General features: G+C 42.5%; 1 protein-coding gene across 1 annotated transcript in view; it reads right to left on the bottom strand.

Annotated features, from left to right (window-relative positions):
• Positions 1-263: 263 nt before the first annotated feature.
• LOC121508486 (neuronal acetylcholine receptor subunit beta-2-like) overlaps positions 264-26,175 on the bottom strand; it is a 111,953-nt gene continuing 86,041 nt past the window's right edge. The window contains exons 7-8 of the mRNA XM_041785386.1: positions 574-716; positions 264-344 (exon numbers count right to left, since the gene is read on the bottom strand). Of these exons, the coding sequence (XP_041641320.1) occupies positions 329-344; positions 574-716 (159 nt within the window). The 3' untranslated portion in view covers positions 264-328. The remainder of the gene's footprint in view (positions 345-573; positions 717-26,175) is intronic.

Genomic DNA, 26,175 nt, shown 5'->3' with positions numbered 1-26,175 from the left:
TATGATATGGTTAAGAGGGTAACAAGAAAAACCAAGCAGGAAAAATACAAAGGAAAGCTATGTAACAATATCCACCCTTCTCGTTGTCTATTAAAGATTGTGAAGATAGATGCTGTCTTGAAAACAAGGCTTGTATTTCAGGCCAAGTACATGAAAAAGTCATGCAGTCAAAAGTACTCCATTATTTTGTTCTTAGTCAGTTTTCATTGCTACACAACTACATAACTATATAACTGGCTGTGATGAATGATTATAGATTGATATTTCCAACTAATTAAGTTTCTGATGGCATTCATACAACTTCTTTCTTCCTCATGTCAGGAAAGTCCTAAAAGTCCCCATACCTATGGCACAAAAAGGTTAAAAAAATCAACTTAATGACCTTTAATAAGCAAAATTTTCTACTGAGCAGCTATAAAAAAATGTGCTGTGTTTTGGTCACAGTAACTGTTCATCCTCAGTTATAGAAAAAGTATACATGATAGATATGATAGCTGCAGTTAATTCATTATATACTATATATATATATATATATATATATATATATATATATATAATATTTTCTGCACTTACTCTATGTCAGCAGTGGCAGTGCTGTAGCTTTGAAACAGGGGCTGCAAGAAGAGCCCAAGAGTTCCCACCACACTGACCAGAATGAAGATCCACAGGAAAAGACGGTCAATCACCATGGCAACATACTTCCAGTCTTCTATAACCTGAAACCATACAAACAAGTTTAGACTTAGCAGGATATCAGACTGTATAATTAGGAACTTGTAGGACCGCATGTTCGGGGAAGAATTGAAATGACAAACTCGATACGTTGTGTGGTCATTAGTAGCGCCCCTGCTATGGGTTACACTGGCTATGCATTTGCAGTTGAAATGGCCAAATTTGAATGAAAGTTCGGCCTAAGTTACAACTTAAATATTACACCTACCTCCTAGTAGGTGTAAATTCTTCTGTTAGGTTGTCGTGATCATTCTGAAAGGTGGAGTAACTGAAGGATGATGAGAAAATGAGGAGTGGGAGACAGTAATAGGGACCGAGAGATGTTGTTAGAGGGAATTTAGGGAACAACAGTAAATAAACTAGAGAAGATACATATTATTTATTCACATGGCATAGAAAGATTTGGAGTAAATGTTATAAAGATAGGGTTGAGAGAGTGCAGCCAGTTGCAGTGCAGTTTAGTATGGATGTACGACCACCAAGGTGGAAGGAACTGCAGGTTGTAAACTGACATGCCAGATAGACTGTTTCATGTATACATTGCATGGGATATATTTCACAGTCATCTGGGAAACCTCCCATACAAAGTGTTTTGGAAGGGTAGGACTTTTCAAATTATTTATTGGAAGGTAACTGGAGGAGGGGGAACCTTTAAGTGTGGTTCTTTGCTCCTCTTTCAACAAAGAAATGTTCTCTTTAGTGTAGAGGCAAAGATTTATTTAATATTATGGCAAGGAAGAATTTGATAGAAACACCTGTGCAGAAGACAGGTTTTGTGGGTACAGGACACAAAAGTATGATTTGGCACCAGATTCAGGCAGCTAAACTTAAGAGCAGGGATTTACACATATAGTATTGTTGTGGTGTTATTGTTCTTTTACTGTTAGAAAATAACAGAAGAGTTGCATACACTGTCCACTAGGGGTCATCGTCAGGACATCTATGATGCTTTGTTGACGTGTATCTATGGTTTTAGGGCAGTCAGATAAATAGAGTCAGAAATATTCACAGTCATCCTATGGTATGTGTTTCCTGAATATTAATAACGTGACATAGTATTTCCAGATCTTGCAAAATACATTTGTTTTGGTACTGTATAGTCTCATTTGGGGGGCATTTGATTACTTTGGAGCACCAGAGGTGGTTGATAGCCAAGTGAAAGAATATTTACATGGACACTACAAATTCACTACAGTTGGGCAAGGACTAGAAATAGGCATAATGGCAGAGAACAATTTCCAACAAGCAGGGTTAGACTGGGGAGAAAATTTGGTACTGACATTTTTGGCTTGAACCGGCCCCTCACAGCAGGTCAAACATATACAACTGTATACAAATTCCTTTGTCTCCCTTATTATGTAGAGCTACTGAAAAGAAGTTCATAAACTATGGCATGGACTGAAAAAATGAATCAAAAATTGAATCAACTTAAAAATCACTCTAACTTGTTACAGATAACATTTTTTGTTTTGCTTAAGCAACATTTTTGTATTTGGTTGTATCTAAATTTTTGATGGATCATCAAATCAAATATATTTCTGCACCCAAGATAAAAATTAACATTGACACAAAGTGAACTTATCACTGTCTTTCAAATTTATTTTTTGCTTTGGAAAAACTAATAATAATGAATACATTGAAGTTAAGTTTCTTTTTGGAATAAAAAAATTAAAATTTTAAACGGTTACCTTGGTATTAAAAAAGTATTTTTTAAGCTCACGCGTGCTAAAGCGATGCAATGGTGGACAGCAAAACTCAACAGGGAGCGATTTGTTGTGATTCTATAAGGTAACGTGACTTGAAGACCATTGATTTAAAGACCCTGTAAAGTGAAAATAAATCTATATTTAGCTTTGTTGTATGACAAGTTTCTGTGTTATGAACCCCAGGTCAAATTTCAGTTAAATAAAACATCTCCAAGTTTATAAAATTAAGCTTCAAAATCATGAAAAATGAGGCAGTAAAATCTGTTTCAGGGTGGTGTGGGCATGTCTGTTGAATGAAATAAAGCCACGCCCACTCAGGAGAGATAAGATCCTCTCAGATTTTTAAAAAGTAACAATCTGAATGTTGATTTTATGATCAGAGTGCAGCTGCCAGGCTCTGTGCCAGAGAACAGACAAAGTCCATTTTCTGCCTCAAATCTCTGTTATGATGCTTTAAATGATCCATAGTTCACTGTGGCTGAAAGATTTGGAAAATTTACCTCACAATGAACAGAAAAACATTGTTAACTGACTGTTAACTTTCAATAAAGGCAGTGACACCAGCTTACAACAGACTGTACTCTGATGAACTGCTCTGTGATTTTATTTTGTAGCGTTAGAGGGGCGGGGTCTTTCCCAACTGTGGGCCCATGACATCATGAGCCCACATATTGTCCCTGCCCACATGAAACCAAGCCAGGAAAGAAGCAGGGGCAGGTCCAGACTATTTTTGAGGTGGGGGGCACAGGTGGGTACAACAAATAAATTAGGGGGGCCACCTAAAAGACAGTGTTTTAATGTCTTCATTATGTGCTTAAATGCCACATTAGCTTTGTACCCAACAGCTGGTCATGTGAAAAAAGTTACAAATGACTTGACACTAACTAACCAACCAATTTTGATGGACATGCCCTTGTTTTTTGACATTCCCTTAAAACCTAGGTGTAACATACTTAGCAGGAGCAACACTATTTGGCACTGTCAATTTTCCCATTTCCTGACATTACTGGAGTTCAAACTACCAAAGTCATATACATGACAATCAATAATTTCCTGGAGAAAGGATTCCAAGATCAAAAAATTAATGAGACTTAAATAAGGTTGTAAATACACAAACAGATGAGGGCTGGACTTATTTCTCTTCTTCATGCACACTGAATCCAGTGGTTTTGCCACACACCCCTACTACTACTACTTGGTGACAAATGTTAGTTGTCATAAAAATAATCAGCACCCATTACATCATTCAAGTAAACTGAGAACAATCAATTTATTGTGGCTGCTTTACACATGTGTGCAAGTATCATATCAATACAGTAAGCAAAACTGTAACACAAAGAAGTAACCAACAACGACATTTCTTTTTCTTTTGCTTTACCATCTTGAAACTGTGTCTGCAACTTTACTGTGCCTATGCAACCACCACAGAACAGCTAGTCTGACTAATTTACATCTTTACTTTTTCATGGAACTAGTACTAAACAAGATTTTGTTGTGAAATTTAGGTAACATATTGATCAACACAGGCATATACTATCTACAGTAATGTCAATTGACATCACATCATACCTTAATGTTTGTGGAATCAAACAAATAGAAAAAAAGGGTACTTCCTGGACTCAAAAACAGTATACATGCAGTCTTAGAAATTTAAAGAAAGAATCCAAGACACTTCCTTTAGCTATATTTAATTAGCTATATTTAACAAATTTTACATCTACTTCTAGCTTCATCTCCCTTCATGTATATATATATATATATATATATATATATATATATATATATGGGTTAAGAGCATGGCTGTTATACTCCAGCTGTTATGGCTCCATCCAACAGGTATGATGTACTCTAAGAAATCAAGATAAAATCCAAGACACTCTCTTTAGAACAGTTAAAATTCCTTTATTTTAATGACACGGTCATGTTAACCCTAAAAACACACTTGTACACATTTCAGCATCAACCCTTGATCACTAGGTCAAACAGAAGTGAGAAAGCAGTGTTAAAATGGGTTTAAGTTGACTGTTGAATTTGCTGTGACCAGTGTTTCTTGTATGCATTTTCAGTCTATTGTTTATCCATGCAATGTGATTATATGCTCTTTTGAGTATGTATACAGATGTAGGATATGTATATGGATATTTGTGCACATTGACCTATATAGAATGCCCCAGGGGTCTAAATAACACCATCTGCTCGATGTTTTATTTCTTAAACCTTACCTACAGGCCACAATGCTATGTCCAAGTGGAACTCTCCTATTGTATGGGGGGAAACCCATTTCAAAACTGCTTCCTCACTTCTGTTTCACATAGTGATGGTGGATTGATGCTAAATGTGTACATTTGGGGTTAACATGACCATGTCATAAAATAAAGGCATTTTAACTGTTCTAAAGACAGTGTCTGAAACAACTGCATTTAGATGGTGCTCTGACTTTGCATGCATCTGGAATCCTCCATCTTTATACATTGCCTTTTTCCAGTTTGAAAAACCAATACCTGAAGAGAATGTTGTTTCAGGAACAGAAGTGAGAAATGCCTACATGCAAAACAATGTGCAGAATCTTGGCATTGACAATATTCAAGCCAATTGTCGTCTTTGTAACAGGAGGCTTTAAAAGCTCAAGTCCTTCCCTGTCCACGTTGGGTGCGAGGGAAGGCTGTCAGCATGGGATTTGCAGGACCTGCTGCTCTTTGAGAAATGTCTTTAAAGTGAAAAAGTTTCAAAATTAGTCTGTGAAAACATATTCTCCTGATCTGTGTTAAAATACAAATGGATTACATATTTTTCAAGTACAGACAATAAGAAAACATTTTTCCTATGGTTCAATATTTGAGCTTTACTGTCAATGTCAATAAAGAGTTTGAACCTAGGAGACTATTTTTTTCTGCAGAAAAAAATTTGTTTCTAAAACAAACAAACAAAAAAAAACATTACAGATATAATTTTCAAAGTATAAGTATTTATGTATATTTAAAAGCATTTCTGGAAGGGATCTTTCAGCAAAGAAAACTTTGTAAAAACATCCTGAGATGACCAAGTCTCAACAATCTTAATTGAAATTGTACTGAGAGAAAACCACATTATAGCGGGTAAGAAATTAAAAAATGAATGAATGAATTAAAGATTAAACAAAAAACAAAACAAACAAACAAAAAAAAATACATATTGATACTTGATGAGTTCATAGTCAGTAGTCTACAACGTACCTTAGCGACCTTTAGGTGCAGCAAACTGGTGGCTTTGTAATGGTCTGGCACGTGCGTTGGCGTTCGCAAACTCAGGGCTCTGTCCTATATGTCCACGGGGAGAGGCTGTGTCCCATGTATGAAATGGTAGCAGACTCACCACATGAAAAACTCCTGCATCTGCTCCTGTGTCGATTCTGGTGAGTTTGTAGTTCACATCGTACAACTTCTGGGAGATGCGGTAGGGGCCAGTGTAAAGTGTGGCTAACTTTGCAGTGCATCTGATCTGGGGTGGGATTTAGCTCTCAAAATGTCTCTGATTTTGTAGGAGGTTTGGTGACTTCTCAGGTCATAATAGCGTTTCTGACGTTTGTGGCTCTCAGTCAGCACTGCTCGAGCATGATCATGTGCTTCTTGAAGTGAGGCCCTTAGGCTTTCGGGATAGGGGACTCCTGGGTCATCAACACCAGTCTAGGAGGGTTGAATGACCATGTCAAGTGGAGTGTCTAACTCTCGTCCGTACATCATGTAGGGACTAAGACCTGTGCTTTCATGATGTACAGTGCATGGGGCAAAACAGATCTGAGGAATATACTTGTCCCATGCAGTATGTTTGTCTCCATCATACGCACGAATGGCTGTTTTGAGAGTCTGATTCACATGTTCAGTGGCATTTGTTTGTGGATGATAAGCTGTTGTGAGTCTGTGCTCAATGCCAAGTGAAGACACAACATCCTCAAAGACTTTGCTTACGAATGGTATTCCTTTGTCTGAGATGAGGAATGAGGGAGCACCATGTCTAGCAAATACATCGCTGATGAACTTGTTTGCTGCAACTTGTGCTGTCGCCTCTCTCACTGCACTGACCTTGATCCATTTTGAGAAGTAATCCACAAAGGCGAGGATGTAAGCATTACCGCTTGCTGTGTGTGGCAGTGGGCAGACATAGTCCACACCAGTGTACTTCCCAGGGTCTCTGTGGTTGAATGGGGACATAAGGCCAGCTGGCTTTCTTTGGCTTGGCTTAGTGGTCTGGCACACTGAACAAGAGACCACATACCTTTTGACATCAGAGGCCATGCTCGGCCAGAAGAACCTGAGCCTTAGGCGAGCCAGTGTTTTTGAAACACCCAGGTGTCCAGCTGTGGGGTGGTCATGGTAATACCTCAGCAGACAACCACGGATGGCAGTGGGGGCATAGAGTTTCATTTGCTTGAGCGGGTGCAGGCAGCATTTCGCTTATGGGTCATGAAAGTAGAGCAGTCATCCAAAGCTGCTTATTGGGGGAGATCATCATTGTCATGACTCTGGTTGTTCTCCTCCATTTTATGGAGCAACCCTCCAGTCACAGGGTCATCCAGTTGTAGCTGTTGTACATGAGAGCGGTCCGCTAACACTACCAAGGGCAGAGTACGAAGATCAAGGCTACCAATGACAGCATGAGCAGGCAAGAGATCCATCAGAGCATCTGTTGCTGGGAGAGGGTTGCGGGAGAGTGCGTCAGGCACTTTGTTACGCTCACCTGTTTGTGGACAATGTTAAAAGTCAAAGTCTTGAAGGTGAAGGGAGCATCTGGCTAGCCTGCCAGAGGGGTTTGGGCAAGACATCAGCCATCTTAAGCTGCTGTGATCTGAGTAGATGGTGACATGAAGACCTTCAATGAATTGCTCTAAGGCCCAAATGACAGATTTATGCAGTGCAAGGCTAGCATATGCCACAGCAACATCTCTTCCTTCATCATACCTCTGCATTAGTGCAGTTCCGAGTCCAACGCCAAGCCATTGAGTTGGCTTTGATTGTTTTCTGAAATCTGCTCTCACAGCTGAGAGTGAAGCTCCTGTGTCAAGCGTGGCATCCAGTGCTGCACCTTTAAAGTTCACTTTGACTTTAAATGGGGGGTTCCATGGAGACTGTGAAGTTCCATCTTCAACATCATTGAGAACAGGCTGTTCATGTGGGATAGGAGAGAGTGGGAGAAGCGGAGTTAGTGTCTGGGGGGAGGGTTGCCTCTGGAAATGACCTCCCCCCTTGGAAGTTTCCCTGCCTCCTACCAGCGGGTCTCAGCTCCAATGTTGCACCACTCTTAGCAACGCCAGCACCATCCGCGTTGTAGTTTGGGTTTTGAGGTTCAGTCAGTTGTGGTTTAGGTGCGGACTTAGGAGAATTTGGGGGACCCTTTGGGGTAATGGAGTAGTTAGGGCAGGTGTGGGACGTAAAACCTGGCATGGAGCATCTGAAGCAATGAGTGCCACCATCATTTCTACTCTGTATCTGAGAACAGGGAAGCTGCATGGTATTGGGGCCAAGGACAGAGTGGAGATCATGTGCTCTCAACATCAGGTCAATGACTGAGTAAACAGGTGTACCAAAAAGAGGGACTCTGTATTTCTCCTAAGCGTGCTTACAGATGAGTTCAATTTGCTCTTTTTCAGATGGGGGGGTTCCTCAGTTTCTTGAATTCACCGAGCATGTGGACTACAAATGTGGGTAGGGGCTCCTCAGGACCCTGAATGCGGTCGAGCATGCCTCTTCTCACATGCTCTTGGTTGTCAGAGGGAAAGAAGACCGTCCTGAACAGTTCACAAAAAACAGTCCAATTGACTACATGGTTATCAAGCACACTGAACCATTTCTTTGCCTCTACAGACAGGAAGCGTGGCAGCTCTCTAAGGATTTGAGCATCTGACAGCTCGAGGGAGGACCTGCAAGTTCTAACAGATCGCAGCCAGTCTTCTGGATGGACACCACTGCCAGTAAACACAGGAGGCTCAAGTTTAGCTTGATGTAATGCGGCTGCCAGGACCCTGGTCGTGTTGGCCAGTTCAACAGAATTTGACTGATGATGCAGGGCAGTTTCAGCAGCTTTAGCATGAGATGATGCTGTCACGTTTGAGTACAGAGGTCTCTTGGTAAGAGGGGCAGGCATAAAGGGGGTTGAGGCAGCTACTGGGATGGGATTTAGGGGGTTAGCAGAGGGGCTAGTAGTGGCTAACTTTTCATCTCTGTCCCAGTGCTCCAAAATTTTTTCTTGTAGATCAAGAGATTCATGTAGGCACTGCTGAAGCATGTCGACTGTGGCCTGTAAGCTCTTCACTTTGTGTTCAAGGTCTGCATTTTAATGTCTGGGAGCAGTCAGTCTTGGAAGAACTGCAAAGTCAGTGTCATCTTGGGGGTTCTCAAAGTCAGGGTACTCAGGATACGTCGCCATGGTGTTAACTTGTCAATGTAGTCTGCAGTCTTTAAGGCTTTTTTCTTTTCTCAAATAGCAGCTATCTAATAGCAAAATTCAAAGAAAAACCGTAATCTGGGTATACAGATGCACTGTAGCTTGCACAGCTACAATGAAAATTTTTGAAGTATCAAAAACTGCACCCTTTTCAATCACTTGCAGATAAAAGCACAAATACTCCTAAAAACTATTATTAAAGATTATGCAAGGGCCAAATGCAGTATGACTATGGCCACAAAAAGGAGTAATAGACTTAACAAGTTTCTATATCAGAGTTATAACCCAATGACATATTTTTTTCACTCCCCAAAGCAACTTTACTGTGTAAACTATTCAGTCAGAGTCCCTTTTTGTTATTACACACAGTCCACAAATCACTTTCTTCTCTTCAGCTTCTTCCACAGTTATGGCAGGCATCATTTTACAGTTCAGTTCAAGTTCAAGATTCCTCATCGTTCAACAGATTATCCAAAACCAGTAATAGTGGTCCAAGCACGCGGGACAGAAATGTACACATGCAGCGAGCAGCCGAGAAAGAGAGAAGAGGGACGGATGTGGTGATAGAGGCAAAGATTCAAGCTCAAACCTCAACTGAATGTCCCCCACCGTGTAGCAGAATAATCCACAAAGATCCTCTGGTGTAGGAAAAGGAAAGGCTGACTTTCTACCTCTACAGGCAATGAATTTAGCCAGAAGTGCACAACCTCACGTGTATGGGGGTTTCCACAATGCTAGTCGTTTATTACGTATTAAACATCAACCTTACAAAGCCTGGTTGTACATCTACTATTTTATCATACATAAGTAAAACAGTAGGCACAAATCCTTGCCTTACTGGAGTTGAGTGTAAAAAGGAGAACAGAAGCTCAGCTACAGGTAGGTATCCCTAACGGGGGTGTCACTCATACTGAAAACAAAGATAAACAACTGTGCCCTCTAATGACGTTGCACAGTATGTCTTAAAGGTACATCACACAATCTCAACTGTTACACTTGGTACAGGCAAGGGTGTACTGCTACTGGTGCTACTGCTGCTGTCATCTGAATCAGAATCAGAGGTCTCTTTCCTAGCTGCATTTTTGACCAAAAACTAAAACATTAACACTCAACAGTTCTTTAAGTGTATTTCTAATTAAAACATTAATTATACTTTTTACAAAATAGCTTTGAAGAGCAGATGTTTAATACATACTATATTAAAAAAAAAAAAAAACACAGTCAAAAATGCCATAAGGTTGATTAAGCAATTCTAGAAGCTTATTTACTACTGCAATATCCTGTACACAATATATGTGGCGTTATATTATTTATAACTTTCTTCAAATTTGTATTTTCACCTGAAGGTCCATGACTACTGGCCTGAATTGTTTTAGGACATGGTTGCTGCTGCACTCTAGCTGACCCTTACCATCACTGGCAATTTCTGCCTGACCTGTATTGTCACTGCTCTTAGAATTACATGTATCCTTAACGAAGAAATCTTGAATGTCTCCCCTACGTTTCATTTTGGAGTCTAGCTTGGAAACACATTCACAAATACAATGGAGAGCAACAAACTGAACAGTTAGCTAAAGTTGCTATCTAAACAGTGCACAAAAATGGAGAAGATACTGTGATGATGAACATGTTAACTTATGGTAACAGCTAACAGCTTCTTATACAAACCTATCGAAATTAATCATAAGAAGAGTTTGCAAAACTTTGTAGGGCCTTAAACATGCCTGAATTCTCATAAACTTACAAATTGCAGATTTACAGATTAAGTATTCTTACCTGGAATGCATGGAACTCCACAATCACAATACCCGCGAGGTGGCTGCGTCATTACAGTCGTCTGCTGCCACTTCCTGTTTGTAGAACTTCAAATTAAAAGCCCCCTGATGTTTTAAACATGGAGTTTTCACATAATAAAGTCAAATACTTTGTTTTATTCTTGCATCTGTTGGACGATAGAACAGAGGGCAGCAACCCTTTGACTGACAGCCTCAAGAGCCAATGAAATTTGGGGTGGCACACAGGGGGGCCAATCAGATTGTGCCCCCCCCCCCCCAAGGAAGATCTGGAAAGAAGTGAAAAACTTTTAACAGTCCAAAGCCAGAATTCAGTCACATGTAGATCTCAGTGTTTTTACATGTTTACAGCAACAATATTCCAACATATCTAGTGTGTTAAGACAAAAACTTTAATTTCACTTTACAGGGTCTTTAAAGTGAAAAACAATAATGAAGTCAAACAGAAGTTTTAACCGTGAATGACAATGATGTTTGACCTTTTTCAGTGTTTCTCAGTGTTTTTACATGTTTACAGCAACAATATTCCAACATATCTAGTGTGTTAAGACAAAAACTTTAATTTCACTTTACAGGGTCTTTAAAGTGAAAAACAATAATGAAGTCAAACAGAAGTTTTAACCGTGAATGACAATGATGTTTGACCTTTTTCAGTGCAGTTTAGAGACTAGTGTCATCAGGGCAGCCCCTGGCCTAAGCCAGGCTTTGACATGATTTCATCATTACCATTGCTTTTAATGATCATATTCCTTGTTGCAATAAAAAAGATTAATTTTGTATTATCATCATCTGTCTTTTAGTTTGAAATAATGGTCATCACTGTGGGTTTCTTATTTTCATCAGAACACAGCCCTACTTTATTAGCTATCTGATTGATCTTGCCCCCCTTACCCCCTCACATACACCCCTGCACCCCTCCCCTTCCTTCACATACAGCAGTGCATACATTTTGCTTCTTTCTCTTCCTCACCATGTCTCTGCTTCAGTGTTAGCATAGCACCAGTAGCCCTTCTTTTATGGAATCGCCATAAATAGTTAATTATTTGTTTTCACCGGTGATCTGATTTCAAAACAGCTGATCTGGGCGAGGAGGTTCAATAGCATTAATTAATTCCTGATCAGAACATCACAAACTTAACAGTGGTAGAAGGTGACATTTGACAAGAGAGGATACAGAACAACAGGTGAAATTACGGGACAGCTGACTAATGACAGTTTCTGTGTAGTAGAGAGGGAGAGGGAAGGAGAGAGAGAGAGAGAGAGGGTCAGAGCGAGCAGGCACTGCGTGCACGCTTACACCATGATCCAAATTATGATGCATATTGGATTTTAGTGTCATAAACATTAATTTTGTTGTTTTTTAATGAAACTCATGGATGGTGTTGTGTCTCAGGGCTCTTTGGTTCACTGAACTCAATCTCAGGCACTTGTGATAATTAGTTTGCCAGGTGAGCCCAATCAAAGGAAAGCTTAAGGATGTTCCACATTATTAAAGAGGGGGTATTATGCCTTTTTTCAAGGCTTTACACCATCTCTCTGATACCCAGGTAGTAGCTTTTCATGGTTTACAGCTCAAAAAACTCATCATGTTTTCCACACCGGCGTCCTGAAAAACCCTTATTTTAACCTCCATCTGAAATGCTTCATTTTCACTGATGTCTCTTTACAGCTGATAAAAAGTTGTTAAAAGGCTGCACTGCAGAGCTGTGCGCATTTGTCTGCTCCAAATGAGTCGTAATCCGAAAAAACATCAAACACTCGGACCTCGCACACTGAGTCCGTTGTGTTTTTATTTGCCTCGACTGCAAAAATTTGTAGAACGTGGCAAAGTTTTCGTACTGCGAGCCTGTGTCTCTGTCACTAATTTAAAATCCTGCTGGATCCATCCTGACAGAGCACTTCATACAGCACACGCTCATGCGTCATAGCGCAGAGACAAGTTGGAAAGATGGAGAACAACTTTTTAATTCTGTCTCTGTTATGACCTTTGAGTAGGCTACAAACATATGCCTTTATATGTTACATTTCCATGGGGGGCGGGCGGTGGTGAGTGATAAAGCAACAGGCACTGATCTGAATCATCATTCATCCATCTTTTTGTTATATTTCAAACTTTGGTTTAAAGTGAGGTTTGGGTAGTGAGCAAGCGAGGTGGAAGCAGCAGGAACTCAGCATGTCAACCGGTGTACTGAGACACCTGCAGCAGAGACGGACGAGCTTTCATTAATTTATGATGTCAGGGTCAGTGAGACAGCCCACTAGGTACAAGATTTTTAACAGATTAAATAACCTCCTTGACAGTCCATGTGTGCAAAGTGGTAAAGGTCTATGCATCTGTCTGTGTATGCATGCACGCTGAAATATGGGCTAATCCTCATCATTCCAGCCCGTCAAAATGAGTTTACAGTCTACCCTAACCCTAATTCCAAGATTACTGCCACATACGTTTATCTTGCGGTTTGAAAATTTGCATACGTGGAGTATGGACACCCAACATTGTGACTTTATATTTATGTTTTAAAAATATATAGTATAATAAAAAAGTACAATACCCCCTCTTGAAGCAGGCCACAGGTTTCAAGCAATATGGGAAAGAAAAAGGATCTCTCTGCTGCCGAAATGTGTCAAATAGTGCAATGCCTTGGACAACGTATGAAAAAATTAGATATTTCACAAAAACTTAAGCGTGATCATCATCCTGTGAAGATATATGTGGCTGTTTCAGAGCGCAGAAGGGTCTGTGCAGATAAAGGCAAAATGAGGAAGGTTTCTGACGGACAAATTCATCTGATTAAGAGAGCAACTGCTAAAATGCCATTACAAAGCAGCAAACAGGTATTTAAAGCTGCTGGTGCCTCTGGAGTCCCATGAACCTCAAGGTGTAGGATCTTCCAGAGGCTTGCAGTCTTGCATAACCCTATTATTCAGCTACCTGCTCACCAGCAGAAATGGTTGCAGTGGGCCCAGAAATACATAAAGACTTAATTTACAGTCTTGTTTACTGATGAGTGCCGTGTTACCCTGGATGGTCCAGATGGATGGAGTAGTGGATGATTGGTGGATGCTACCATGTCCCAACAAGGCTGCACGATCAGCAAGGAGGTGGCAGGATCATGTTTTGGGCCAGAATCATGGGGAGAGAGCTGGTAGGCCCCTTTAGGGTCCCTGAGGATGTGAAAATTATGGGGAAAGTATATAAAACTGTAACAAACAAACAACTGTAACAAAGTACATAAAGTTTCTGACCAACATGACCACTTTCTTCCATGGTACTAAAAGAAGAGCAGTGCCTTCCGTAGCAAAATTATCTTCATGCATGACAATGCACCATCTCATACTGCAAAGAATACTTCTGTGTCAGTGGCTGCTAAGGGCATAAAGGAGGAGAAACTCATGGTGTGGCCAACATCCTCTCTGACCTCAACCCTATTGAGAACCTTTGGAGCATCTTCAAGCAAAAGATCTATGAGGGTGGGTGGCAGTTCACATCTAAACAGCAGGCTATTCTGACATCTTGCAAAGAAATTCAAGCTAAAACTCTCCAAAAATTCTCAAGTTCAATGGATGCAAGAATTGTGAAGGTGATATCAAAGAAGGGGCCCTATGTTAGCATGTAAGTCCAGTGGCAGGTAGAAAACAACAGTCCGCAGGATATCAGTAACTCTGGCACTGCAGAGGAGGGGGATAGCCTGGGCAGAAGGGATATGGATGGCACTGAGGACAGCCTGCCAATCAGAGGGAGAACCTTGGAGCATAAAGCCACAGTGAAATGGCCTAAGGCAAGTGAGAGAAAAGAGTGGGAGACAGTTGATAGGGACCTTGCAATGTTGTTAGAAGGCATCAAGGGAATGGTGGTGAAAAAGCTAGAGACGATAGGAGATTTGATATATGCATATGGTGCAGAGAGATTTGGAGTGCAAGACAGAAACAAGGTTGAGAGGGTGCAGCCAGCAAAATCTAGAAGACAGAAAGAGATAGATAAGTTAGTAATGGAGAAGAGACAGTTAAGGAAACAGTGGAGGAAGGCTACAGAAGAGGAGAGAGAGGGATTTAATGTTCTACAGGAGGAGCTCAGAAATAGGCTGGTGACACTTAAAGGGCAGAACAACTAAGGAGGAAAAGGAAGCAGAAGGAGCAGGCTTGGACAGCATTTTATAGGGATCCTTTTAAGTTTGCTAAAGGGTTGTTTGTTCAGGAAAAGGGAGGGCAGCTTAGCGCATCAAAGCAGAAGGTATAGGATTATTTAAAAAGAACACATTCAGCTCCAGGACAGAATAGGGAGTGGGGCCTCCCACCCGACATGCCACCACTAGGGAAGACAGAGTTTAGAATGGATGTTAAACCACCAAGGTGGAAGGAAGTGCAGGATGTAGCTAGGCGTGCAAAGGCTTCTTCGGCCCCAGGGCCAAAAGGAGTCCCTAGAGGGTTTACAAAAACACGCCTGATGTCCTTAGGGTTCTGTGGTGGTTATTAAGGTTAGCCTGGGAGAAAGAGTCTACCCCAAAAGCCTGGTGTAGAGCAGTAGGGATCCTGATTCCTAAGGAGAAGGAATCCTCTGATCTGAGCCAGTTTCGTACAATCTCACTCCTGAATGTGGAGGTGAAGATTTTCTTCAGTATAATGGCAAAGAGGTTATCCAGTTATTAAGAAGTAAATAGACTAATAGACACAATGGTGCAGAAAGCAGTGATCCCAGGTTTTGCAGGGTGCATAGAGCACACAAGTATGATCTGGCATAACATCCAGGCAGCTAAGGCAGAGAATAGGGAGTTACACGTAGTATTTTTAGATCTAGCAAATGCGTTTGGGTCAGTACCTCATTGTCTTATCTGGAGGGCATTTGAGCTCTTTAGAGTGCCAGAGATAGTGGTAAACTTAGTGAAGATGTATTTCAGAGATGTTAGGATGTGTATTAGTACTGTAAACTTTATGACAGGCTGGCAGAGACTAGAGTTAAGTATTATGTCAGGCTGCACGATTTCCCCTCTAGCCTTCACAATGGCAATGGAAGTCATTGTTAGAGCTTCCAAGTGGGTGGTAGGAGGAGAGAGATGGCAGGATGGGATGCGCTTCCCACCAATCAGGGCTTACATGTATGACATGACGCTGGTCACCACGACAGTGCCATGCATGAGAAGGCTACTGGAGAGGCTAAATAAGAATCTCAAGTGGGCTAGCATGAAGATCAAGCCTAGTAAGTCCAGGAGCATCTCAGTATCAAGAGGGAAGATTGTTGACAGGAAGTTTTTTTGTAGATGAGGAAGAGATACCGTCAACAAGGAAGAAGCCAGTAAAAAGCTTAGGGAGATGGTATAATGAAGACCTGAGTGACAGTGAACAGGTGGAGCAGCTTTGGAAAGATGTAGTGGAGAGATTAGGGAGGATTGATAAATCAGGGCCCCCAGGAAGGTTGAAGTTATGGTGCTTGCAGTTTGGGCTATTTCCTAGACTGATATAACCTTGCAAAGCAGATGGACACGCCCGTTTCCTTGTTTTTCACTGGCAAATCCATCTTGTTAGGCACCCATCTGAAACGTTAGGGCCCAATTAGAAAGTGACAGGACCAATCAGTGACGAGGGGCAGTACTTTCAGGCGCAGCAGAGTCGTGACATTAACAAGCAGCAGCAAGAGCTGGTGCAGTTATGGAGGAAGAGATTAGCGTGGATGCTGCTGAAGCACCAGTTTTATCAGAACTTGATTACATGTCTTCATGAAAAGAAGAACAAAGATCAGCAGTGAGTTGTTTTCTTTTCAAAATCGACAAAAGTCGAGTACTAACATGTCTATAGTCACCATGTTTCGTCTTAATCCTTGGTAGCAGCGCAAGCGCCGCTGGATAGCTGCTACGTCACATGTTTTGTTGCTCTGTTTGGCCTGTGGAGATGTGACAGACAGAACGTTCATCCAATCACACTCTGAGTTTTTTTCAAATCCTCTGCCTTTTCTCAAACGTTTCCTATTGAAGCTTTCCCAGATGGATGTGTGAAACAAATCCATCAGGCGTGTCAGGTTAAGACTGATGTGGCCCATGTCAGTTTATGAGATACCAATATCGAAGATAGAGAAGCTGGAACTCGTATAACTCATATATAAGGAAGTGGTTGGGCGTTCCTTGGTGCCTTAGCAGTGTGGTACTGTATGGCAAAGGGATACTCCAACTCCCGATCACTAGCTTAACAGAAGAGATCAAGTGCTCAAAGGTTAGAACAGAGCTGCTGTTAGCAGGGAGCAAAGATAGAATAGTTAGCAGTGTAGTTCCAAATCCAACCAGTGGAAAGGAAATGGAACCCAAGACAGGCAGTAGAGGACGCAGAGGCAGCTCTTAGGCATGCCGAGATTGTAGGCAATGTCCAGATAGGTCAGGGAGGCCTGGGGCTTGGCTCAGGTAGACTGGCATGGAACAAAGCAGGTCCTAAAGATAGAAGGAGACTGGTAGTGAAACAGGTACGTAGACAGGAGGAAGTAGTAAGGTGTACTAAGGCTGTGGCTCAGGCTAAGCAGGGATGGTGGATGAACTGGGAGAGTGTAGAGAAGAGGAAGCTGAGTTGGAGAGACCTATGGAGTATGGAAGATAGGCGGGTCAAATTCCTGCTAGGGTCTACCTATGATGTCCTACCATCCCCAGAACCTAAAGTGCTGGGTTGACGGGGACCCATCGTGTCCTTTGTGTTCCGAGACAGCAACCTCAAGGCACATTTTGACAGGATGTAAGATCAGTCTGTCACAAGGTAGATATACATGGAGGCATGACAGGGTTTTGAAAAGTCCAGCAGCAGGAATTGAAAACAGAAGGCGACAGGTGAATGCAGGACAGAATCAGGGAACGAGGACGGTTCGGTTCGTCAGAGAGGGAGAGAAGGTTAAAAGAGGTAGGTTATTAGGTAAGCACCAGTTAGGCCAATTGAAGAATGCCAAGGACTGGGAGATGCAGGTAGATTAAGGAGGGAAACTTGTTGTGCCACTGGAGATAGTTTGCACCAATCTTAGGCCTGACATAGTGCTGTGGTCTGCCAGTCAGCATGTAGTTTATTTTATAGAGCTGACAGTTCTGTGGGAGGATTCTGTGGAGGAAGCTTATGAAAGGAAGAAGCTGAGATATGCAGATTTAGGAGCAGAAGCTGAACAGCGAGGATGGAAAGTTAGGACTCGTCCAGTAGAAGTGGGATGTAGAGGGTTTGTGGCAAGGTCAACTGTTTCTTTACTTAGAGAGCTGGGAGTGCAGGGACAGAAAGACAGTTAAGGAGATCTCAGATGAAGCAGCTCAGGCCAGCCAGTGGATTTGGATGAGGAGGTGTAATGCCAGCTGGGGCAAAAATGAAGGTTGACGAAACCCTGTAACTTCTCTATCTGTTAGTTTTGTTTAATCCTCTCTCTACTCTGTCTTCCCTCATGAAAATGAGGGAGTTTGGGGGGTAGAGCGCCACAACATGCCAGGGACATATATACAGGGACACAACACAAATAAAGCAATCGTACCAAACCAATTACTCCCACATAATTCAGCATTCGGCCAATAAAAACTCAGATATGATTTTGAGATATCACACATAAGTCACTTTGCTCAGGATGCATTTGGTGTGCAGGTCCAGCTAGCAACAATGGATAAATATTTAAGCGCGTCCACTTCATCAAGTGATGCTAGGCCCAAACCAGCTAAACTGGGAAATTATGATGACAGCTGGAGTTTAATTTTATTGAGAACAGCGAAGGAAGATCACAATGTGTTGTCTGTCTTCATGTGAAGCCATGAATCCCACCAAGCTAAAGTGTCATCTGATGACAAAATATGCAGAGTTTCAGGAACAAAACAAAAGATTTTTTTCCACTGAAAGGTTGAGGACTACATTTGTCAGAAAACATGAAGGGTGAACCTGAGCCCAACCTCAGAAAAAATAAAGAGGGATTCTTATTTGTCTGCTCAATGGGTCACAAAAGTAAGAAGCCACAATCAATTGGACAAGAGCTTGTATTAACGTTGAAGAGTTTAAAATACAGCATCTAGGAGGACAAATGGCAGTTAACATGTTTAATCAGCATGAGGGTCATGTGGGGGTCCTTGGAAAATTTTCTGCCCTGTAAGGGGTCCCTAGCCCTCAAAAGTTTGAGAAACCCTGCTCTACAACCTATACAATGTTTTGAAACTCTGTTGTGCATAATAATTTGGAACAGTGCGTTTTGAGTTTTTTTATTTTTGAAAAAAAAAAATATATAAATATACATATCATTGGGAGGTTTGCTCAATAAAATTGGAATCATGCTTTCATGGTTAATGACTTGAAAATTATACTGACTGTCATTTGCATCCAATATATAGGAAAATCGTAGAAAAGTATTATTTGAAAAATAATTTGGAACACGGTGCGATTAATCACAGATGGCCCAATCTCGCATAGAAAATAGCCGAATAGACTGAATAGACATCTTAAAGGGGTTAATCACTAATATGTGTTGCCCAGGTAAAGTTTATGTTTGTTCAGTGTTATATGTACCCCCAAACACCCAACATCACCCTGAACACACCATCCCTATTGTGAAGCACAGTGGTAGCAGCACAGGATGCTGCAGGGATGCTTCTCTGCAGCCAGTCCTGGGAGGCTTGTAAAGGTAGAAGGTAAAATGAACGTGGCAAAATATAGGAAATTCCTGGAGGACAATCCTATTCAGTCTGCAGAGGATCCACAGCTTGGCCGAGTCAAAGCTGAGACCTCAATCTAATAGAGAATTTGTGGCTAGAATTAAAAAGGGCTGTTAACACTCTACTCTGTTCAACCCCACAGTTTTGCAAAGAAGAAAGGAGTAACACTACAGTGTCTACATATGCAAGCCTGATTGAGACCTATCCACACAGACTCAGTGCTGTGATTGCAGCCAAAGGTGATTACTAAATACTGATTTGAAGGAGGTGAATATCATTCGTTCACTAACTTTACATTACATATTTTTACCTAATTGATGTCACTTTGTGTGTAATCTATTTTCACTTTTACATTAATGAGGTTTTTTGTAATTTTTTTGGTCAAAACAGCTAAATTATTTGATTGATTTATAAATTCCATAAAAGGGTAAATATTATATAATATATAATTATATATATAATTATATATATATTATATAATATTTGTTACAGACACTGTATACAGAATTATGGTCCAGTTCTGATAAAACTACTACTATACTAAAGCTACATCTAACCACAAGCGGCAGCCCGTTATCGGTTCACAGGCTACCGCCTCATCCTAAAATTATCCTGATTGGTACAAACAATGTTTGGTTCAGCACACAAATTGTGGATTGAATGCAAAATCTCAACAGAAGTGATGTCGAGTACTATGTAATGCATGCACCCCCTTGCTCTGTTTATACCTGACAACGGCGTGTTGAATTGAGAATGCTTCTTCTGGGAGTAAACGACCGGCTAGCTTAGCCCAAACACCCACACAAACTCTGCAAAAACATAAAAAAGCTAAGACAGTTTTATCTGCTGAAGCCTGTTAAGCTAAAAGAGAGTGTGTGACCAACGCAGGGGAAATTGAGGATAAATATCGGTGGAGCATTTGAGAAATGGAGGGAGCTTCGCTTGGCGATCGGGATAAATACAGATTCAGAGAGTGCCATCTTTCTGTTGAAAAGGTAAGGCATCCCTCCAGACCATGAAATACAATGTACTGTTTTATGTTGTATAAACCATATGCTACATCACATTAGCTTGCTTATGAAGATGCTATCCAAACAACGAGAATGTCACGTTGCTCATTTAGTGTTTTCCGGATAATAATGCATCTTTTTCTTGCTTCCTGGCATTGGACTCAACTTACTGAGTTTATCTTTTGATACTTTGTAAAATATCTTCAACACATAATGTCACCTGATATCCGTGGTCAAGGCAGCATTATCAGAGCTGAGCAAGTTTTCCCTGTTGCTTCTGCTCTAAAAACCATCCCTTTCAATACACTTTACACATGTAAAAAGACAATAAATTTGGTCAATGCTGCACTAAGTAGCGAAGTTGTTCATTCATAGAAATGGTCGCGAAATTATTGTCTTTTTTGAATCACCTCATGTGAACCAATATTTAATTTTGTGCTGTGTACACACTAGAGGTTCAAATATACTTTATTACCCACGCCGATGAAATTAGCAGGGTTCCGTAAAGGGTTCTGTATCTTTGTTTGTTTCTTTGTTTGAATGTGTACAAGATAGCTCAAGAACGGAGAGTCGGATTTTCACCAAACTTTCAGGGAATATTGGAATAGTGACAGGAAAGAATCAGTTAGATTTTGGTGATGATCCATGCACCTGTTCGTTTTTTCTCGGACTTCGAAATTTTGAACACCATAGTAATCAATGGGAGCATGAGTTCCTTGGTGGCGCTGCTTAGGCGTGGGTCTGCCGCCTCAGACGGCCATTCTAGTTCATTTTCATTTTTAGTTCGTGGAACTTTTAAGTGTTACTTCACTTACCTCCTCTGTATACATGATGCCGGTAAATCACCTTGGTCTGCGTGTGTATCAGATGATAAACCGGAGGCTCGTTCATGAGCAAGGAGCGTGCCGTCGTGGACAAGCAACACAATGTTGTTGTAGTTCGACTAATGGCAGTGTCGCTACACTGATATTTTTCTAAATCTTGCATAGAGCCCCTTTAAACATAGTTGGTGCAACAGACCATTAATCCATGGTCGTCATTAGAAGACAGTCTTCCTAGCATGAGGAAGGAAAATGTGTTCTAGGATTTTCTCTTACCGTAAAATACCAAATAATCACTGGGTCCAAATTAACCGCTGGGTGTGGCAGTACATTTTGACAAATAAACGCCTGTTCCAAATAAATGCCGGGTGTAATTTATTTACTGCTCCGATATGTGACTGAGATGAGATGAGAACTGTATAGAATCAACTCCCAACTCCCCCTCCCTGCCTGTTCTTCTCTCTGTTTGAGCTCTGTAGCTCCGCCCCTCTCTGTACGTACCTCCTCACAGATGAGAAAGCCCACTGAATTGAATACTCACGGTAGCAAAGCGTGGAGTGATTTTGCTCTGCTTTTCCACTGAAATCAATGGCCGAATCACAGGCAAAAAAACACCTCATCTCATCATGAACAAATCCTACACAGGACCGAACACAGCCATAATTCCGCCATTGAATCAACTTCTCACTGAGCTGAGACACGGAAGCTACAGCGGCCAATAGGATTGCTCCCTCTGACCTGAGCCTGATTGGCTGCGAGTACTAGCCTCCTCATTGGCTGGGGCATGTCCCTTGCTGGTTTTCTCAAGTGAGATAGCAGCGCCATGCCCCGGTGCAGCCAAAAAATAAAAAGTACGACATTAACTTTAAACTGTCTTCAACTTTGTGTTCGTTAAGTTCCTTACCAGTATTTAAAGTGTTCAGAGAGTGTTGAGTTGACAGAAGAAGACAAAAGTATTACTATGGTACTGTAATCTTGTCTTAAAAATGTAAAGGTAATATTCATACTGGTGTAAATAAATAGTTTGATTAAATTTGCCATATTTTTCCAATTTTTGCTAAGCAAGATTTTTGTGAGAAAGGAATTAAATGCCTGTTCCAAATAGCCGCCTGGTCCCAAATAAACGCCTGGTCTGCTCACTCCTCCCGACCTATCCAATGTTCCTCCTGAGTACCGATCTTGCCCAGGTCTTTAGCAAAGAGCTAGCTCCCTCCCTGCACCGTCCCTATGACTGTGCAATTGATTTACTCCCTGGCGCATCCCTGCCCAGTAGTCACTTGTATAACCTCTCCGCTCCTGAGAAATCTGCCATGGAGACTTGCATTCACGACTCCCTAGCTACAGGTCTCATCCGTCCCTCCTCGTCTCCACTAGGGGTAGGATTCTTTTTTGTTAAAAAGAAGGACTCCACACTCCGTCCCTGTATAGACTTCAGAGGCCTCAATGATATCACGGTCAAGAACAAGTACTCACTTCCCCTGATTGATCCCTCTTTCGAGCCTCTCTGCTCTGCTCAGGTCTTTTCAAAACTAGATCTGAGAAATGCTTACCATCTCATCAGGATTAGGGAGGGGGACGAGTGGAAGACAGCCTTTAAGACCCTTATTGGCCACTTTGAATATCAGGTCATGCCATTCAGTCTCACTAACGCCCCCCAGTTTTTCAGGCTCATATTAATGATGTGCTCAGGGACATGTTAAACTGGTTCGTGTTTGTATATCTGGACAATATACTCATTTTTTCTCGTTCGCTCCAGGAACACCAGCAACATGTCCATCTCATTCTACAGAGACTCTTAGAGAATAAACTATATGTCAAACCCGAGAAATGTGAGTTTCACACCCCTTCAGTGAGTTTCTTAGGGTTTATTATCGCCCAGGGCCAGTTACAGCCAGACCCAGCCAAGATTAAGGCAGTAACAGAGTGGCCCATTCCCTGCAACCGTAAAGAACTCCAGCAATTCTTTGGCTTTGCAAACTTCTATGGGAGGTTTATTAGAGATTATAGTAGGGTGGCTGCTCCCCTCACTAGGCTCACATCCTCCAGCTCCCCTTATCAGTGGTCCCCTGAGGCGGCTGAGGCTTTCTCCCTGCTTAAGACTCTGTTCACCTCTGCTCCCGTCCTCAAACACCCTGACTCATCCCTCCAATTCGTGGTTGAGGTGGACGCCTCCGAGACCCGAGCTGGGGTGGTGCTGTCCCAAAGAGACACTAAAACCCGTGTGCCTTCTTCTCTCACCATCTGTCTCCATCTGAAAGAAATTATGACGTTGGAAATAGAGAGCTGCTGGCTGTGGTGTGGGCACTGCAGGAGTGGAGGCCCTGGCTGGAGGGCACGCAACATCCTTGGATCATCTGAACAGACTACAAGAACCTCGCCTACTTGCACACAGAATGCAGACTGAACCCTCGTCAAGCCCGGTGGGCTCTGTTCCTCAGTTGATTCCACTTCACCCTTTCCTACAGACCAGGCTCCCGGAACACTAAGCCAGACGCCCTTTCTCGTGTTGACTCCCCTCCTCGTGAAAATGTTGAACCGGACCTGATTCTTCCCCCATCATGCATAGTCGGAGCCACCAGCCGGATCCCGGAACCAGACCCCCAGATCACCTCTTCGTCCCTGATTCTGCTCGCTCTCCAGTGCTCCAGTGGGCCCACGCGTCCAAACTCACGTGTCATCCCGGTTTTCAGAGGACCCTCAGCTTTCTCCAGCAAAGCTTCTGGTGGCCCAGCATGACGAGAGACACCCGTGAGTTCGTGGCTGCTTGCTCCGTCTGCGCCCATTAACCTCCAGCTGGGTTGTTGCACCCCCTGTCCACTCCTGGTCGTCCCTGGTCCCACATAGCCTCGGACTTCGTCACTGGTCTGCTGCCCTCTGATGGAAACATCGTCATACTCACTATTGTGGATTGGCTCCCCAAGGGCGTCCACTACATCCCTCTCACCAAGCTCCCCTCTGCCCTTGAGACTGCTCACCTGTTGGTTCTCCATGTCTTCAGGCTTCATGGAATCCCCAGTGACCTCGTGTCAGACCGCGGACCCCAGTTTGTTTCTCGTGTTTGGAGGGAGTTCTGTAGCGAACTTGGCGCTACAGTCAGACTGTCCTCTGGGTACCACCCGCAGAGTAACAGCCAGACGGAGAGAGCCAATCAAAGTCTGGAAGCTGCTCTACATTGTGTTGCTGCTCACCACCCCACCACCTGGAGCTCCCATCTCCCCTGGGTTGAATATGCCCACAACTCCCTCACCTGCTCAGCTACCGGCATGCCCCCCTTCATGTGTTGTTTTGGGTACCAGCCCCCCGTTTCCCGAGCAGGAAGCCTCCGTGTCTGTGCCCTCTGTGCAGCAACACCTTCAACGCATCAGAGAGGTCAATTTCTTGTTACTCTCATGCACAGCAGAGCGCAACAAGAAATTGGCTGACGCACACCGCACTCCTGCCTCCGAGTACCACCCTGACCAGAAGGTTTGGCTCTCCTCCAAGGACCTTCCCCTTGAGACCGAATCCAGAAAATTGATTCCATGCTACATGGGACCGTTTGAAATCACCAAGGTCATCAATCCCTCTGCCGTGCAGCTCAAACTCCCTGAATCCATGAAGATTCACCCCACATTCCACGTGTCATTGTTAAAGCCTGTATCCTCCAGTGATCTGAGCCCTCCGACTGTCGCCCTGCCACCCCCCTGGATAATCGATGACCACCCCGCCTTCACCGTCTCTAAGATCCTGGAAGTTCAACCACGGGGCCAGGGATTCCAATTCCTGGTCGATTGGGAGGAGTACGGCCCGGAGGAGCGCTCCTGGATCTCCAGAAAACTGATTTTGGACGATAATCTTCTGCGAGACTTCTGCAGGGAGTACCCTGACAAGCCTGGCAGGACGCCAGGAGGTGTCCATTGAGAGGGGGGTACTGTGGTGTTTTACTTTGTATATTTCATCTTATTTTGTTAACTTCTGGCTTCTGGAGTCTGTTGCTGGCTGCTAACTTTCCTCTGCTCTCCCTGAGGCATCCACCCCGCCCCGCTGGTGCTGTGGAGAGATCACACCTGCAGCGAATCACTCGTTTGACAGGCACTACTTAAGACTGGCTGCAGCTCTCTACAGCGCCTGAGTCCTACCTACCTTACCTCATGGTAAACGTCAGCTCCAGGCTCACTCTCGAGATCCTCCAGAGAAGTCTCCAGTGTTCTTTTGATGAACCGTTTGATTAATCACCAGTGCTTGTGTCTTTTGAACTCTCCTCTAACGTGCCTCTCCTTCTCTTCCAGTGCCTCCAGCCCAGATCATCGCAGCCAGCTCCAGCACACTCTCTCACTCCCTCGGACTCTTGGAATCCCCCCTCCCTTCCCCACTTACCTGCACAATAAAACTGTTAAAGCTGCTTCTCCGCCTGCGCATCCTGGGTCCAACCATACCATTTACTTAACATCCTGTTCACTTAAAAATTCAAGTCATCAAGGCATAACAAGATATAATTTGTTACTATGTTTTAATTAACTTTCTTATTTATCTTGGTTCAGTCTGTCTTGGCAAGTTGATATTGGGACGATGAGGAACAAATAATAAAATTGAATAAATAGATAAATAGATAATTTGTGCTACTCTGGTATGTATGTGCCAGGCTTAATAAAGTGTTATCTATTTATCCTTACCTCATCTCATACTGATACTAAACTAACCTATTAATATTTACTGATAGTGTTGTAGCACTGATTAACTAGCATTATTAACACCAATCTCTTACTTAGACTGAAGATGAACCAGATGTGGTGGATAGCAAGAGGCCGCACAACAGAAATGGTGATGACACCCAGGGCAAAACTGGAGAACAACTGGCAGAACAGCCTCAGGAACCCATACAAAGCACCAGTATCATTATGGTGAGGTTAATGACCATGATGCTTGTTTGCTTTTTTAGCCATACAGTCATGGACGAAAATATTGGCACCCCTGGAATTTTTCCAGAAAATACACCATTTCTCCTAGAAGTTGTTGCAATTACAAATGATTTTGGTATACACATGTTTATTTCCTTCATGTGCATTGGAACACAAAAAATC

This window comes from Cheilinus undulatus, linkage group 4 (genome assembly GCF_018320785.1).
Source record: "Cheilinus undulatus linkage group 4, ASM1832078v1, whole genome shotgun sequence".
Taxonomy (NCBI): domain Eukaryota; kingdom Metazoa; phylum Chordata; class Actinopteri; order Labriformes; family Labridae; genus Cheilinus; species Cheilinus undulatus.
This window is presented reverse-complemented; position numbering and strand designations above follow the sequence as displayed.